Source organism: Serinus canaria, chromosome 5 (assembly GCF_022539315.1).
Source record: "Serinus canaria isolate serCan28SL12 chromosome 5, serCan2020, whole genome shotgun sequence".
NCBI classification, from domain to species: domain Eukaryota; kingdom Metazoa; phylum Chordata; class Aves; order Passeriformes; family Fringillidae; genus Serinus; species Serinus canaria.
This window is the reverse complement of record NC_066319.1, coordinates 48,421,046-48,438,965: the sequence shown is the minus strand read 5'-3', so window position 1 is coordinate 48,438,965 and position 17,920 is coordinate 48,421,046. Positions and strand designations below refer to the sequence as shown.

Here is a 17,920-nt window from a genome sequence, read left to right as displayed (position 1 = left end):
TCCCGTAAAAATTATCAAACCATCACCATCTAAAAAATGTTTTATATCCATCCTGAATTTGACTGTCTCTCCAGATATATTAGGGGAAAATATAAACAATCTGTCTGCAAAATGTTCAAGCACTAAAAGAAGCAGTCTGTGCTTCATTATCAATATCCTCATTACACCATCAGCTGAAGGGCTGACTAGTTCTCCTATGAAGATTTATCAGGTATGGTGGCCACTTTGAAACATAGGTAGCAGAGTCTTTAACATTCCCTTCTCAAGCGTCTCCCTGCTGTGCCTGTAAATGTCAGTCCAGTTTTTTCACGGCTGCACGCACAGATTAGAAACAGCAGGAGAGCTTGGGAGTATGACTACAATACTAGTAAGGACACTTGTCTTCATGGCACTGCTCAAGTGATTCTTAGAATGCAGGACCCTGCTGTTTTCTAATATTTACACACAACTGGAGTCATCAAGAGCAGTAAATGCAGTCTAAAGGCAGCTTGCTTCTTTTGTGTTAGGGGCTTTACTTTCAAACGGGGATGTCAACAAAACCCGACTGCACCCTCTGCCTCTCGTGAAGTGCTGTATTTCCCCACCAGTGCTTTGCAAAGCAGAGGGAACACGTGTGTGCAAGCACACACTGTATGTGATCCATACGGCAGCGCTGCGGGTATGATCACAGCCTTCCCCTGCGCTCCTCCTGCCCGTCCCATGCGTTAAACACCACTGCAGTTACTGCGAGCTGGAGCCTGCGGCTTTGCAGTGCCTTGTGAGCAGAGACAAGCCCTGAAACAACATTCACCTTGAATAAAAAGCACCCTTTTCCTTCACAGAACACCTGCCAGGACATCTTTTCCCAGGACATTTTTGGGAGGAAGTAAGGGTGGCTTATGAAATTCACACCTCAAAACATTCTTTTCAAATACATGGAAATTACTGTTTGTTCCATTTGGCTTTGGTGGTGTCAAAAGAAAACACACTGCTTGAAAACTTGGAAAGTAATCAAAGGAAGTTTACTGGTAAATAAGTTACTAAAAAAACCAAAATGTCAGACAACTGAAGTACAAAAGAATGACATTAACTTTGAGTATGTGACAAGGAAGAGAATACAGTATGCTTTCCTGACAATAGCTATTCAGAACAGTGTAACACACTTTCTGAACAAAATGATTAAACGAAGTCATTAAAATGATAGTTTGATTTGAGGAGTTTTAAACATGAGAGAGGCTTTAGCAAACCTATTTTTACATCTGAAATTAAGAGAATGCTATACCTAAAGTTGTCAGCCACACTTTGCTAATACCCAGGAAAACAGTCAACAGAAATGAGAAAGCACCTCTTAAATATGGTATTCCAGTTTTATTTCAAAACAATGGATTCCCTTGTTCCAAACCATAACCTCATCATTCATTTATTCAACATTTCATGCTACAACATATTTATTTAATCTCATGAGTTGCTACTCAGACATTATACAATCAAGCAAGCTGGACATCCACACGAATACACTCTCACTTTCGGTTGCCCTGATAAGAATGATGTTCATGCCTTATCATGTGTATGTTGCAGTAGATATATGAAAAGTAGCAGTGTTTCATGCAGGAATCCAACAGGCTGTTTCTGACTAACAACTCTGAAGAGAGGACTCAAAGCTAACCAAGGAAGTACTTGTATAAAAGCATTTGGAAGATGACATGCTCCTCAAGTAAAGGTAAACCATTACTGCTGAGAGAAGCAGACGTGAGACAATATTCCACTGGAACTAGATCCTGCACAAAGTTACTCGCAATTACATTCTAGTCTTTTCACTAATATAAAAAGAAAACCTGAGGGGGTGGTTGAGAATAGGCATTGGTTTTTGGTCAGTTCTTTTCTTTGCCCTGGGCCCTTTGTCTGAATTTCTGCTCTCTTTCTTTCCAGAGATACTGTGATTAATTAGAAAAGTGATAGAAACACAAATACTATGCAAAAAAAAAGGCTAAAATTCAGTACCTGTCTTCCAAAGAATTAAATGCATTTTATACAAACTAGAATGGAAGGACATGATTTTTGCCTTATGTTCTGTTTTTAATTCAAACACTTGTAACATATTTAAAAGCTATTTATGCTTTTTCAAATTTCATCTCAGTGTGCATTTAAGTGACCATCAATATGACTTTACTCAGAACTGTGAGAAATCAGATGCAACACTGCTGTTTCTTATACACTATCGATAATTAAACTATTAAATAAGGCTTTATCTCTACATTACAAAGCAGGAAAAAACCACTCTTTTTTAGTTTGCCTTAAAGACATGAATTCATGTATATAAAGAATAAAAATGCATCCCCAGTTCAGAAGTTGGCAAAACTTTGCATTAGTATTTACGTGTATATAAATTATGCAAATATTTTAATAAAACATTTATTCTTCAAAAACAGGTACAAACAGCAGTCCATGTTTTTACAGGATTCATCATTTAGAAAGGAAAGAAAAAGATTCCAGTGCTACCAACAACAACAAAAAAAAATTGGAAATGAGCCACCGAGCAACTTAATTTGTTGCTCCATATATTATTTACTTCTTGACTCTCTTTCTGGTTGCTGTGCTTTTCTTTGGTGAGGTCATCTTCTGGGTTCTGGCAGCAATTGCATCTGCAATTCAAACAAAACAAAAAGACCGACTGTGTGTTAAATAAAATAACAAAAACAGATCACAAGAAAAAAACTTTAGTTTTTAAAAGTATAGCTCAAATCAAATCATTCATTGAGCTTTAAGTGGGGATGGGAATATGCCACGGACAGAGGAGAATATTCAACTATTTCTGGACACTGACCTTCCCTAAAAAAACATGTTGTTCAGCTCAACTTCTCCAAGAGTATCATCACATGGAGTTGAGTCATTTTTTAGCTCATCTTCACCAAAAGAATTAGATCCTCTACAAAATCTACACTCCTCCTTCCTCCCCATGTGCCAATTTTTAGTTTTACAATGCTTTCCAGTATTAAGCTATTTTTTGGACCTTGTGCTAAGCTCATCCAGCCCTGGGATCACAATTTAACCTGACAGTAACTATCTACCATGCAGAGTTCATTCACTCACTCCCCCTCCCTTCCCAGTGGGAAGTGGAGGAGAATTGGAAAAAGGAAAAAAATCCCATGGGTTGAAATAGAAACAGTTTTATAATTACAATAAAGTAAAATATAATAATAACAAAAGTAAAAAGAAAGAGATTAATTACCATACATGTAAAGAAACCCCAACCCACAAGTGATGCACAATACAAGAGCTAATCACTCACTGACTGACTCCCAGCAGTAACTGGCCCCAGCAAAACTCCCCCAATTTATATACTGGGTATAATATTCCATGGTATGGAATATCCCTCTGGCCAGTCTGGATCAGCTGGCCTTGGCTGTGCTCCCTCCTGACTTCTTGAGAAGCTCCTCACTGGCAGAGCATGGGAAACTGGAAAGTCCTTGACTTAGGGTAAGCACTGCTCAGCAACAACCAAAACATCTGTGTTATCCACATTATGCTCATACTGAATCCAAAACACAGCACTTCATCAGCCACTACAAAGAAAGTTAACTCTATCCCAGCTGAAAATAGGATACTTAGCAACAAAATCTGGTCTGGTATTCTCACACTTTAGTGAAATGTGACATCTTAGAGCATTCTGACTGGAATTTATAATGGAGTTTATACAAGGGGAGGTAGAAGAAAAAGAAGTGAAAAAGAAAGGAAGATTTGTGTTTGACCATGCCAGCTGTTAAATCAGCTCAGCTATCAGTGCAACTGTGCCTACAGATTCAGGCTATCACTTGACAATATTATATTAACAAAGGTAAGGAATAATCCCATCTAAATAAGATTCCTAATAAACCTGGCAGGCAGGCTGTTCAAAGAGACCATACCTAAAAGCAATAATAAAAACCTCCCTGCACTTTGATTCATGCCTGCCTACTGCCAGGGAAAAGGAAGAAAACAAAACATCACTGCTCATTTCTGTGAATCGTATTCAACTGCAATCACTTTGACAAAAAAATATTACACACAAAAATTTCTACCTTTTTGCATGTACAGTAACATGAAATATTTTTCATCTCTTAGTCATGTAATTTTTTTTGTTCTTAATCCTAAATTCCTCCTTGAAGATAGCATGCCTAACTACGTCAGTTCTTGCTTGTAAAACTATATATAATTCCACAATTCACGTCAAGCGCACAGTAAAGAAAAGCAAAACTGAATTTCATGGAAGTCCTGAAGAAAGAAGCTGCTTGCTTAAGACAAGAGCCTATGAGCAGTGGGAGTCACTGATTATTGAAGCTCAATGAGTAAACTTGGGTGAATCAAGGAGGCAGAGAACAATGCAAAACAAAGCTTTACAAAAGAAACCCAGCAGTACTGTGGGCAGTTCTGGGCTCTGTCCTACAAAAAAGGTCTGAGAAAAATGGGGAGAAAAGTGGTTTCCAGTTCTCTAACAAAAACAAGAAAACATTGAATTTAACTAGTTTATCTGAAGACAGTAAAAAAAGGAAAAAAGGGAGACATATGATGCGCAAAAGGTTGCTGCATAAAATGAGTGTGATTTTCATGCCCACATTGGCTAGAACAACTACTAAGCTTAAGGGAAATTAGTATTAGGTAATAAAAATATTAAAATGCACCCCCTTATTAAATCCTTTATAATAGTAAGCACAGTTAAGTATTACAAGTGGTGTTGTCCAAGGAAGTTTTAGAATAATCATACAGGTTTTAAGATAAAATATTAGCATCTCTCAAGATTAATACCAACATAAATTAATTAGACTGGTGTATAGAGCAGATCTCTTCTAGGTAACACTTCTCATATTCCAATTCTATGTACAGTTTTAGAACCACACATGGCTTATGACTAAGAAATAAAACTGTGCTCAAGTCAAAAAATTAAAGTTTTTGCAAAATTACAGAAGGTCCTTTGGTAAAAACAAAGCCACTACTTGCCTGTTTAAATTGCCTTCTTTGATGAAAAAGAGGACAGGGAGAGATTTGGAAACATGAAAACACAACGACTGAGCAGATAAAATCAGGTAGGATTTAGGTGCCTTCTAAGTAACACCATAGGTTAGAATATCTGAAAACAGAGCAAACATCAAATGGGAACTCAGGCCAGGATGCAGCATTTAATGAGTTAAACACCAACATTCTCCAATCACTTTGGGCAGTTTGAATACGGAGCCAATGACGAGATATTTTCCTTTTAAGAAGATAAAAGACAAAATCTTCTTTTAAGAAGACTGTAAGAAGATGAAGTCTTCTTTTAAGAAAACCCTTCCTTTAAGGAAGAGTCCTCTGACAAGCTCTTTCCCAGTTCAGCCAGGGAAGCCCTGCCTAACTGAAGAAAACTGGTGAATAACACTTCTCAGACAAGCATTTTTCAGTGCTCTGAAGCTGCTGAAGAAATTGCAAGGGTGACAAATAGTAGTTGTGGTTAGTTGGCTTTTTCTGTTTTCACAGCAGCTCTTTTTCTACAAGAATTCAGAAATAAGACTCAGAAAAAAAAGGAGAGGCCAGAAGAATGAAACATGGACTTGAATTCCAGTAAATACATGACTGTGGGGTGGGGATGAGTGAGAAAAGTCAGTGAAATTGTGGGATGGAGTTTAGCTTTAGCTACTCTGTTCTGCCAAGTACTCCCTTTCCTGCAACAAATAAAGCAAACAGTTTTCATAATATCATAAGAAAAAACATCAGAACACAAGCATCTATTATTTATGACTTTATGCCTGTGTATTTCTTACAGATAACATCAAATATCTGAGTGTTTTTAAAAATTTTCATATAAAATTGTTCAGATGAAACTGAAACTGGTTTACTTCTATTTGCAAAAATTACTTCGCTGAAGATATTTCAAAACACAATTGTACATAAACAGAAATCATTCGGCCCATGCAGCATGTGTCTGAAATTTACCTTCCTCTTTGCCACACAGCAATTTGCACGAGGAAGGCAGTTTAATTCAAAACATTACTTGCAATTTTGCAAAAGGTTAGTAGTTCCCTGTAAAAATCTGAGTCATAGTACAATTTTTCTTTCCTGTAGAAAAATTTCACTTGCAAATTTTATATCTGAGTTTGAATTGCAATACTTGTTCAACATACTGCAATTCATCTTCAGGTCACAGAAAAACAACCAAAAAAGACAAAACTTTTTTCTGAAATTACTTAGTTCTTCATGTAAAGTCATTATACAAAACCTTACACATGGAAAACCTTTGTTACAAGATGTTTTGTTTTAATACTTTTTATTAGCAGCAAACACAAGAAAGTCCCATTAAATGTAAAAAGGGAACATAAATTACTTACATTTTAAATGTGTTTAAGTGCTAGAAATTATCTAAAAATATTGTACAGAAACAAGCCTAAAATATAAACATAGATTAAATAAAGAACTGTGTTCCAAGCACACACAGAAGCACACAGTAACACTCCCATATTTTACATGTTGGACACTAATCTTTTCTCTTTATTATGATGAGTGGCACACGCTCAAAGTAATTCTCACTGAATTTGTCACTTGCAAATTGCAGAAAAAAATCCTACTATTTGTGAAGAACCACAAAGATAAATTAAATGTAAACCAAATCTATTTTAACCTCCCTATCCACAATATTTAAAAATCTTTAACAATAAAAGCACCTCCTAGCACACCTTTTCTAATTTAAATAGCTTTTGAAGATCCTCAAACAATTCTTTCTTCCTCCTCCTCCAAGTCTGGGGGCTCCCCAGCCCCAGCAGACTTCAATACTGGCAGACTTCCTATGGCCACTCAAAATGCCACACAGCTAATCAGGATCTTTTGGAAACAGCTAATCTTTTGGACTGGACAAGACAAACTGCAAAGTCAGATGTGGTTAATGTTGATGAGCTGAACAGCAAGAGAAGAGGCTGCAAAGCTCTTGCTACTGCTTTTTGTTGAAACATTTATGAGATGTTGTTTGAATACCTGAAGAGCAACCACCATTCCACCATATTTATGCCCCTTAGAAACCAATAATACAGAATTCTGATGACTTTTAAAGCATTCCTCTATGACTCAACCTCAAATTGTACAACTAAGATGTATCAAGAAAATATCCATTTTACTGAACTTCAGGATTTTTTTTAAGTCACAGGAAAAACCATTTAATGGAGAAACAAGTCCATGGTAACACAAAACTAGTCAGATTTGGAAACACAGTTTTAAGTATTTCTATAATAATCAGCCCTTTTCAAACTATAAAAGCATCAGAATCAGAAAGGATTATGAAACAGTTGCCCTTTCCTTCAACAGAGGTTTATGAATCATGTAATAGTTGGTAAAGTTTTTAATTCCAAATTTGGAGAGAACCAAATGAGTAAGTACATGTATCACATTTTACCTGAAAGCATTTTATATACTCCCTCTACCTGGTATTCATTAAATTGACTAGTGTAAAAAGGTGAAATTAGAGCCATTTCATCTGTAACTTTATTGAATTAGCAAGTTTTTCTCATTTAAGCTTATGTTGAAAATCTATACAGCCTCCCAAATACCTTTACTTAGTCTCAAAAAAACTCATTATTTACAAAAAGCTGATGTTGCCACCTGGATTGCAATTCTTCAAGTACTTTTCCATTTCCTTCTATAAGAACTTCAATCTACAGTCCCAGGAAAAACTAGTATAATATAGGAAAAGAAAGTATGTTCTGCACATGTGTATCAAATCACAACCAGAAAATAGTCAACTGTATTAAGTATTTTGTTAAAAAGTCTTAAATTATATCTAAAATGCTAAAGCTGTGTCAGCATGATAAAACCATAAATGCTAAAACTGTGTCAGCATCATTCTATTGCTTTGAAAGTATAATCCAATTAATACTTTTTCAGCCACTGACCAACTAGAGAATTTATAATAAATTGAAATCAATAAGTAAATACACATTCAAAAAACAGAAATAATAATTGGCCTTAATGATTAAAATTCTGTAACATGAACAGCTGAAAATGACCAAAGCAAAGCAGAGGCACCTCCTGGAATAACATTAGCTTCATTCCTTGTACTTTGTGCCACACAGTTTGAATAAGTATTCCAGGGTAAATCCAGAACTCACCAATATTATTACTGTCTTTGAAAGCTTACAGTTTCTCATCCTGCAATACTCCATCAAACCATTTTTAAACAAGGACATTTTTTTGGGGGTAGACTTCAGTCCTACTGTTTTATTTTTAGACTATTTGACTACAGACAACATCTGGTATTTTACTTAAAATTATAAATCAAAAATTCTTAGGAAAAATATCTTTGCTATTCAGTTCACATTTACATAAAGACACTACAAGGTTGGATCCATAAAGCAGTTTAACTGGACACTCACCACTAGCTTTCCCTATACAGATCTAGTGAAGATTTCTCCCATTGGATTTTCAATAATCCTACTTTATCTGTCCATGATTTTTTCCATACTGCACTGAAACTATGCCAAATTATGTTGAAATAATAGCTTCAGCATTTTCTATCCTTACAGATAATCCTTTCCTTGACTTTAAACATGCTTGCTTTTGGAAGCTGCTGCTGTTAGCCCTTGGCTTTAACACTCTGTGCAGAGGAATCTTGAGGAGTCAGCATGTTCTAACAGTGAACTGGACAAGACAGGAGGACAAAAATGAGAATGAGCAGAGAATGAACAATGGCAAAATGAAAATAAATTGGTTCAGCTACCTATTTTTATCACCAGCAATTCCACCAGCTTTGGGCACTACTTAACTGGAGCATAATCCTTTCTTACAGAGAAAGTTGAAATATTTAAACTTTACTTAACGAAGTTAATCTAAAAAGAAATTCCAAAAGATCAAAAGCACTTGAACTGCTAAAGGTTCTGTTGGGTATTTTATGTGGCTGGGTTTTGGTAAGCTGAGGTCAGCTTCAGGGCTGGTCTCTGTGGGGAGAGGCCAGCTGCTCTCCTGTGCCTGACAGAGCTCTTTCCAGCTGGCTCCAGTACAAACCCACTGCAGGCCAAAGCTTCAAAACAAGCCCACTGTAGGCCAAAACTGAGCCACATTTGTTTGTGGCATCTCTGTGGAAAGATTTAAGAAAGGATAAAAAAAAAATAAATCACTGGACAGGTAGAAAGGGAGCAGCAGTGCAGGGAGAAGAGTGGGAAACAGCAGACAGAACACCAAAGTCAGAGGTGGAAGTGGTACACCATTGTCCCAGAAAAGATATTCTCTGCAACTCAGGAAGGACCCAGAATGGAGGAGATATCCCTTGCAACTCATGTGAGAGCCAAACCTGGAAAAAATGGATATTTTCTAAAAAACTGGACCACCTTTTTTTTTTTTTCCCCCTGAAAGACTGCAACCCAAAAGAGAGAGCCCACACAGGAGCAGAGGGAAAATGTAAGGATGAAGGAGCAGCAGAGACCAAAGCACACTTCCCCTTCAGGACCCCTGCAAGAAGAGTGGAAGAGTTTAGGGTGAAGTAGTTAGGTTGAGCTGGGGAGAAGGGGAAGGAAAGACATTGTCTTTATGTTTGTCACTATCCAAATTTATTTAAAATTTGCAATATATTACATTTCTTTTCCCCAAGTTGAGTCTGGGGAAAATAAATGTAATATACTGGTTTGCCCAAAATAGTAAACAGTAAAAGATGTCTTCATCTTTATTTTTATTAATGGGTTTTCTCATCCTATTTTCTCCTTCTGTCCCACTGAGGGGAGCAAGTGACTGTGTGAGGGTCTGGACTTTAGCCAAGGTATCATGCCACACCAGTACCCCTGCCTGTCAGAACAATCTTTTGACTTACTTGAAATAGCAGCTTTCTTTTTCTTTGGACTTCCTGTATCTTCCATTTTTGCCTCAGTGCCCTCACTGGCTGCAGCTGCTGCCTTTCTTCTTTTCTGAAAAAAAAAAATTACAAAATATTAGCAGTTGAACTCAAGAGCAAGAAAGAGCATGTAAAGCAGACAACATCCTCACAAGGTATTCCCCTATTTTATATTATATGTTATAAAATGTCTCCAGTCATAGAAAATATATATTCCTGTATTAACACAAGAATACTGGTACTAATCCATACACAATTTGAAACAACAGTTACCCAGTTGCAGAGTACTTTAGCAGTTGAAATTTTGATTCAGGAAAACATGAGGTGTTGTGACCAAAACCACTGATAAATGTTACAAAAGGAACAATCTGAAAAACTTACACATAACATTTTATCTTACACATAACATTTTATCCCAAGTTCATATTGATTGGATTTGCTGAAAAAATTATACCGCATTAAAGTCAAGTTTGTTTGGATCCTTGCTTCTTAAGGCTTTCTTTGCACAGTTCAAAAGCAGCTAATATTCACTGACTGTACTTCTTTTTTAATAGCAACCATGGGTTCTGTTCCAAAGAGAGGTATTTCGAAAATCTGAACTCTATTCAAGATACATTATCTTAAAATCTCTAAATGGACAGAACTCTGATTATCTGTGTATTACAATTAATCTTACTATTGCAAACTATTCCTGAAGTAGTTATGGAAAATTATTGCTTTAAAGCCATGATTTTTGGAAAAGATGAAGTGACCTGCATTGGGCATACATGAAAAGCATTGAACACTGGAGGAGTTTTACTTTTCTTTCTTCTTAATTTATTTATTTTTTAATTGTGTGAGACTAGAGCTTTACTAATACAGCTTTAAAAGTGGCTACAACTTCACACAGCTCACGAGAGAAGGGGAGAGTGCATTACATCTTTCCTTTCCAAAGTGTTGCTTCATGATTACCATCTAAACCCTGCTGGGCTGAACAGATTGGTTCGATAATTACATACAATAACTGCAGTGGGCAGGTAACCCTCAGCTGGCACAGGGCAGCTCCCCTGTGAGAACTTCCATATGCAAACTGCACTGATGGAGTGCATTAGGTACATCTTTCCTGCCGGTGCACAGGCCTGATTACCGCCAGCCAAGACTCCAAGGTTAGCATGTCAGCAGATTTGTGATGCATTAGGCAGGAATAAACACAGACACTTTTGTTCATTCTGACCAAAATTAAGGAGGACTATTTCAGCACTGTACTGCTTTTATATGAGAGATAATGCATTCCTCCCAATTGTACTAGGAAACATTTTAAATGCTCATCAGAAAAACAGATATTCAATACGTATTACAGAAAAGCAAAATACATTTATCTTGTTTCCAAGCTTATTTAATAAAAAGTGGTTTCTTAATCTTGATGCAGGTGAATTACATAGCAGTAGAAATCAGGCAGCATTCATCTGACAAAAGCAACACCTGCACATCTGAACCTGAACATTAGAAGGAACCACAAATCACTAAGATCTGTATTTTTCCAGGCTACTTCACCCCCAATATTTCCCAGACACTCTTCAGCACTGAACAACAGTAAAATGTGGTCCTTGCTCTAAATAATTTAGTCAAGAGTTTGAAATGCTTCCTTCAATACATGGTACTACTAGCTTCTTGTTTGTCTAGAACTACTAGAGAATACCACACTTACAAACTAGCATGTTTACTATAGAAATAAAAAAAAAAAAAAAAAAAAAAGGAAAAACCTCAAGCACATCTGTGGACTATGTTTCATTTACTCATACAGCTGGGGAAACTTGAGACATGATATAGAAAATAAAACACTAACTTTTAATATAGCAGACATCTGTGACTTTTACCCAGATACCAATACTGGAGAATGACTGAGATTCCATAACAACCATGTTTATATGTAACATGTAAATGCCCACCATGGCTCAATTAGCTGATAGCACAGGAGACTCCTACAGTCTAAGAAGGTATTTACAAAGATGCTAGAAATATTATCTCCTAGCTATGAAACACCATAACTTCAGACTGCCAAAGAAAACTGTTTTGAGAAAACATTATGGTAGATTGCACCAAAGAAATGAAGAATAGGTGTTTTAAGACCTGCTGTGATTAAAAGATAGTAGAACAAAAATGTCACAAATATTTTGTGTTAGAGGTCACAGTCTTCTCAAGGGTAGATGCCAGACTGCATTTTTCTTTTTCAAATTTGGCATTAAGTATATCAAACAAAATTCAGCATGTGATAGAAGATCCTGGCTTTCAGAGGCAAAATGCTATTGATCAATGGCAAATTATATTTATGGAGAATAGTTTTTAATGAAGTTTGGAATTTGGAGCTTATTTTTAAAACACTAAGTCATCTTCTACCCTAGCCTGTATGGCAACTGTTACAAGGCCTACAAAACTCAATACAGGAGGAAGAGTCATCTGTCCTGATGTTTGGTCAAAAGCAAGAATGTTATGTTGTCCATCAATCTTATTCTGTCCAGACACTCTAGCAGTAGCTGGCATGAAGTAGCATCAAATATGAAGCTGACAGCTGAAAACACTTACTCAAGTGGGCCAGTAGCACTCCCAGTTTTATCTAAGTGCTTCATATTTGTGACAACTGAGTAAGCTGACCATGCACATGGTTCTCAAAGTATATTAAAAAAAAAAAAAAAAAACAATGAAAAGGCTTACTTCTTTTTGCTTGGAGGTAAGAACCTATGGAAAAGGATTATCCCACCCTTTGGGTATGGTCTTGGCTGATACAGGCTAAAAAACCAAGATTTTTAAAGTTTTTATTCTATTGCAAATGTGCACCAGACATCTCTGCTGGACAAGGACATTAAAGGTCACAGATGTTGGCTCTGCAGCAGGCCAACTTACTCAGCAAAGAAACCAGCCAACCATTAAAGACAGATTATTTTTTCCCCAAAACACAGGTCACAAGCCATATCAAACCACAAGGGGAACAGAACTTATGCTATCAAACTCTCCTTTTGGAGGGACCTTTACACTCAGTTCAGCAGAAAATATTAGTGTAGAGATCACAGCTGTAGATTTTAGCCAAAATATTTACTGGGCAAATAGATCTAAAAAATGCTGAACATATATCTTCAGAAGACTTCAGAATCCTACAGGTTTGGTTTTCTTTCCTGCTTTTCCCCCATCTTTAACACACTGCTGATCATGTCAACAAGCAAGCAACATACTTGTACTATTATCCTGTATTATAAGTCTCAGTTCCCTAGTTCATGCTAAAGGAGCCAGTAAACTGCCCACCTGCTATTAACAAATGTAAATAAAGAAGTAATAAATGCAGTTTGAAGTAGAAGATGATAATTACTGTCCCATTATGTGACCACCTTTTTATGGGTATAAGCTGTCTTAACATATACTTTCCCTAAAGCTTAAAAACTCCTTAATGCTGTATTCAAATTGGAATTCAAGTCCAGAGTTTAGGGCCTCTTAAACGCAAGGAAGAAAACACCCCTAGCCCACAATGCAGTTAAGAACTCAAAAATAACATATTAGATTAGGGAAATCAACATGTGAATTCCAGAATCAAATACTTGCCATGAAGATGTATACTTAAAACTAAGCTTTGAACTAGTCATGGGAAGGAAACTAATACAAAACAAAAACTAGGCTAATCTTACATGTACTTTGATCCATCTGGAGTTTTACCAATTTAAAGAAAAAAGTAAATTAACCAAATTAATGTTCAAGCATCATTATATCTAAGTATATAAATTTTGTTATCCAAGGTACTATCTACTATAAAAGTACCTCTATAAACATCATTCTGTATTAAGTTTTGTTAACAATTAGTTAAGATTTAGAGAAATAACATGTGCAACTAGGACTTAAACATTTCACTATTTAATTATTTGCTACTGGATTAAGTTATGACGCCTACTTCCAACATCACTAACTCTTACTCAACCAAATGCAATAAAAGATGACATGAATTTTGAGAGTAAAACCTTTTGCATGGGATTTCTTTGAAAGTCTCCATTCTCTGCCAAGCCAAAGTCAAGCAAACCATCATCTTTTTGTCCAATGGCCTTGAGACCTTGCAGAAGTATTTCTCGGAAATGCTGATAAACAGGTTTCTCTTCATAGCTGAGTACCTTCACCTTTTCCATGTATTTGGCTATTTCATCTAAAGAAATGGCACCTCAAATTAATTTCTATTTGAAAACATTTTAATCATTCACTTTTACTACAAAAGAGACAAATTATGCATGCACTATTTATGCTATTCTTGAGATGGTTATTTATAAGCTCATAATAATTATGTCTTTACTACACATTTTAGAAAAAAATTATACCGAGGTTCATTACCCAGGGATGACAGCATCACTGTTTTTTACATGTTTATTGCAATGAAGAAAACAGTCAGTCGTAAAAACCCTAATAGGCCAATTTTCACCAACAAATGCTTATTTACATAGTATTTCTTATGTCTATATTTTAAAATGTGGAAAAGGAAATTCAATGTTATTTCAAAACTTCATCAGTTCAAGACTGAAACATATACTAAATAATACATGAAACATTAGACCACTGAAAAAACAAACAAGACACACTTGAATGAGAAAACTCTTCTGATCACCAGGAGCAGCTGAAAATAACTAAATAGTAAGATCCCAGGAAAGTGAATTTCTAATAGAGTCAGTATAAAAATAATAAATAATGTACTCAGCAAGTCACCTGTGCCAAATAGGAACAATATATACTTCAAGACTGCACTACTTCTTAAATTTCCATATTTAAAATTCAGTTGTGAAAAATCAATTCGCACATCTCCTGTTTGAAATGAATACTGTGCTTAACCAGAGACAACACAGTGTCCGTAGTGAGCAAAACTGCAGCCAAAATGAAGTCTAGATTTATCTTAAGCAACAGACTAATTCATGTCACTTGTTGATCCTGTTTGAAAGAAATAATTAAAATAGGTAAAAAGTTCAGTAAACAAGTATTTTAAAATAGCTCCTCTTACCTGGTTTATTTTTCCCAGGAAAGCATTTGTCCATCAAAATGGAAATATTATCTCTACATCTGAAAAACAAAATTAGTCAAAACTACTGTTTCTTTTGAATTTTCAATCTTGTCCTGTTCTGATAAACTATTTAAGTACCCATTTTGGGCCACTGTCAGATACAAGATATAAGATATAAGCCTCTGTTATGACTTAGTATAGCCATTTGTAGGTGTGCAGCACATTTCAGAACTGATGAATGCCAGATGGGCCATCTCAAACAGTTTTTGATTCTCAGAAGCAAGTAGAAGACTGAAGAAAAAGAACTGGTTCATTTTCAACCCTCACATACTGATGCTAAGGAAGCCAAATAACAAATATCTGTTAATGAGATAGAAACTGCTGCGCTGGGACAGCTCTCTTTACATTAAATATGTGACAAGAGAAGGCTGAGGGGAAGATGAAGGCATGTTGACATTGAGGCTGAAGGACAAAATAAAAAATAATTTTAAAATCCCGTAACAGTAGTGCTCTAGTAAGAATGATGCTCAAAGACATTTAAGAACTCCCCTTTAACTGAGGGGAAGATGAAGGCATGTTGACATTGAGGCTGAAGGACAAAATAAAAAATAATTTTAAAATCCCGTAACAGTAGTGCTCTAGTAAGAATGATGCTCAAAGACATTTAAGAACTCCCCTTTAACCTTCACCTCTGCCACATGCATGAGAGCATGGTGTTAGAGGGACTCACACTCCACACTTCTCTTCCTGTAAAGCATGACTGATGGTTACCTGCATCCTGCTAAGAGTGCTTTTGGCTTCACCATGGCAATGCTAAAGTGCCAGTACTGCGGTGGAAAAATAAACATCTCAGACACGCAAAAGAAGCCAGAACAGTACAAGTGAAGTTTAATTACATGTCAAGGATACATGAGACACAAAAGGAAAATGGGAGGTATACACAATAAGAGCTGCTTACCAGAAGGGAACATACTCAAAGTACAAAGCATTTCTACAGAAAGACATTTTCATTTTCAAAAGAGAATGAAAACAAATAGTTTCTCACCTGATTTTTGAGTCTCTGACAAAATTTGGATCTTTCAAATTATCTTCCCATGGTAGATGGCCACTAAGCCAATGAATCATACAGTAACCCAAGATCTCCAGATCACCACGTCTTGATGGTGCTAAATATAGATGCACATACGAAAAAACAACCATACCCTTAGTTAATAAAGCACACACAGTTTAACAACAGAAAAAATTTATAAATATGTTAAGACAATGCTAACACTACTTTATCTGTTACTTATGTCTTTATTTTAGCATGAAAGCTAGGAAGGAAAAAAATATTGTTCCTACATCTGGAAGGATCACTTCTTTTTCAAGCCCTTTATCAATTTCTCCTATTCAAAGACATGACATGCTGCAGTTATCCCAATTTGGGAAGCTTTTTAAGTTCTCAGGTTGTGGAAAAAATAGAACAAGTTAGTGAAGTGATTGACTTTCAGTTCAAAATAGTTTTTACTTCCTTTCATCTATAAAAAGGTAAAAGTGCTGAAATCCCCACCTCCCCCAAAAAATATTCTACAATGCTGAATTATTTTATGTGGTCTGAAAATTGAACAAAGGACCATATGAGATCAGATCCCAAAGCCTTCATAAAAAAACCCCACCTAGAAATAAGCAACCACAAAAAACCCCACCAAAACAATTTACATACACAGTGACCACAGACTACACTAGAAATATAAATCAGCAGGTCAAGCTGTCTTTGGTTATGTTCAGCTTAAAGTATCCTCAAGTATATAATCATTTTCAACAACTGTTATTTTTGCATAAAACACTCTTATGTTAATAAAGCAAAATTTAAGAAGTAAGAAAATGAAATTTATATTCACCATAAATCTTCAATGATTAATAAGACATAAACCTGTCCTTTACATATTCAACCCTAAAAGCAGGACCTATTTTTCTATCAAGATCTACCAAGCACTATTCCATTTCTATTTGGTTAATAAAAAGCAATATAATGAACTTCTTATCTTTATAAATTAAGGAGCTCTTAACAAAGTTACATTAAAAATACAATCAGTAAAATTTGGTAAATAGAAAAGAAGAAAAATGCCAGCATAGCACACAAAGAACAAAAATTTAAAAAAAAGGAAAAGCATGTTTTTTAGAATCACAAACCTGGTTTGTTTATTTGCTTCACTGAGTATTATAAATCTTTTACTTATAAAAAGGGATATGCAAATGCCTATTGCAGAGTTTTACATCCTTACCCACACCCTTGTGTGCATCAATACTGGTATATTCCACAGTTCCATCATGGCACTTTTTAGGATTTTCTTTATATACTTTGTGAACTCCATCAGGACAGTACCGGTAGGCAAGTCCATAATCCACCAGGTACACCTAGTAATTCCCACAAAGCATTAGAAGGTTAAAGAACAATAATACAAAAAATACACAAATAATAAACACAACTCCCAACCATTCTCACAACTTCTTTGAAAATATTAAGAATGGCAAGTTGTTCAACTGTGAATGATTCTCGGTACTTTATTAATCTTAACACATATGATTTGAAAACTATGTGTCAGTTAGGTTCCATTGTTTTCTACAAAACAGTCTGATCTGGAAATCACTTCTTGCTGCTACAGAAGGCAAGTACAGTACAATAGTTATTACCAGTAAAATGGGATTTTAAAAAAGAAAAACAAACCCAAGTAACAAGCAAAAAAAGATGTAATGTCCATAGAGTTATAAACACATTCACTGTGCTACCCTCTCTAAAGTCAGTTGACCCATTTGAACAATGCTGCATACTACAACTTCTCAATAACAACACAGTTACTTTAAGAGAACTGAAATTACTTAGTATTTTACTCTTTCACAAGCTAAAACATTTGAGCAAGAACAAATCCATTATTTGAAACTCTAATATGTATTGTTTGAATAGTCAAGAGAGTTAAAAATGCAGAAAAATGAAAGACTTCCTAAATCAAGTGGAACAATCAACACTGTAAAGACCAATTTTTCCAAGTAACAGAACACTTATCTGATGGATTTCTTGAACAAAGCAGAAGTAACAATGCAGACAGGCAAACATAATTTACCAGTGTGTTACATAATTTTAGGCTTCC

The 17,920-nt window shown here is 35.6% G+C and overlaps 1 protein-coding gene across 5 annotated transcripts in view; it reads right to left on the bottom strand.

Annotated features, from left to right (window-relative positions):
- Positions 1–975: 975 nt before the first annotated feature.
- The window catches only part of VRK1 (VRK serine/threonine kinase 1), a 30,943-nt gene continuing 13,998 nt past the window's right edge, over positions 976–17,920 (bottom strand). For all 5 annotated transcript variants that reach the window (XM_009101762.4, XM_050975171.1, XM_050975174.1 and 2 more), the window contains 6 exons: positions 17,057–17,189; positions 15,838–15,958; positions 14,793–14,851; positions 13,774–13,952; positions 9,773–9,866; positions 976–2,621 (listed from right to left, as the gene is read on the bottom strand). In XM_009101762.4, coding sequence (XP_009100010.2) covers positions 2,545–2,621; positions 9,773–9,866; positions 13,774–13,952; positions 14,793–14,851; positions 15,838–15,958; positions 17,057–17,189 — 663 coding nt within the window. In that variant the 3' untranslated portion in view covers positions 976–2,544. The remainder of the gene's footprint in view (positions 2,622–9,772; positions 9,867–13,773; positions 13,953–14,792; positions 14,852–15,837; positions 15,959–17,056; positions 17,190–17,920) is intronic.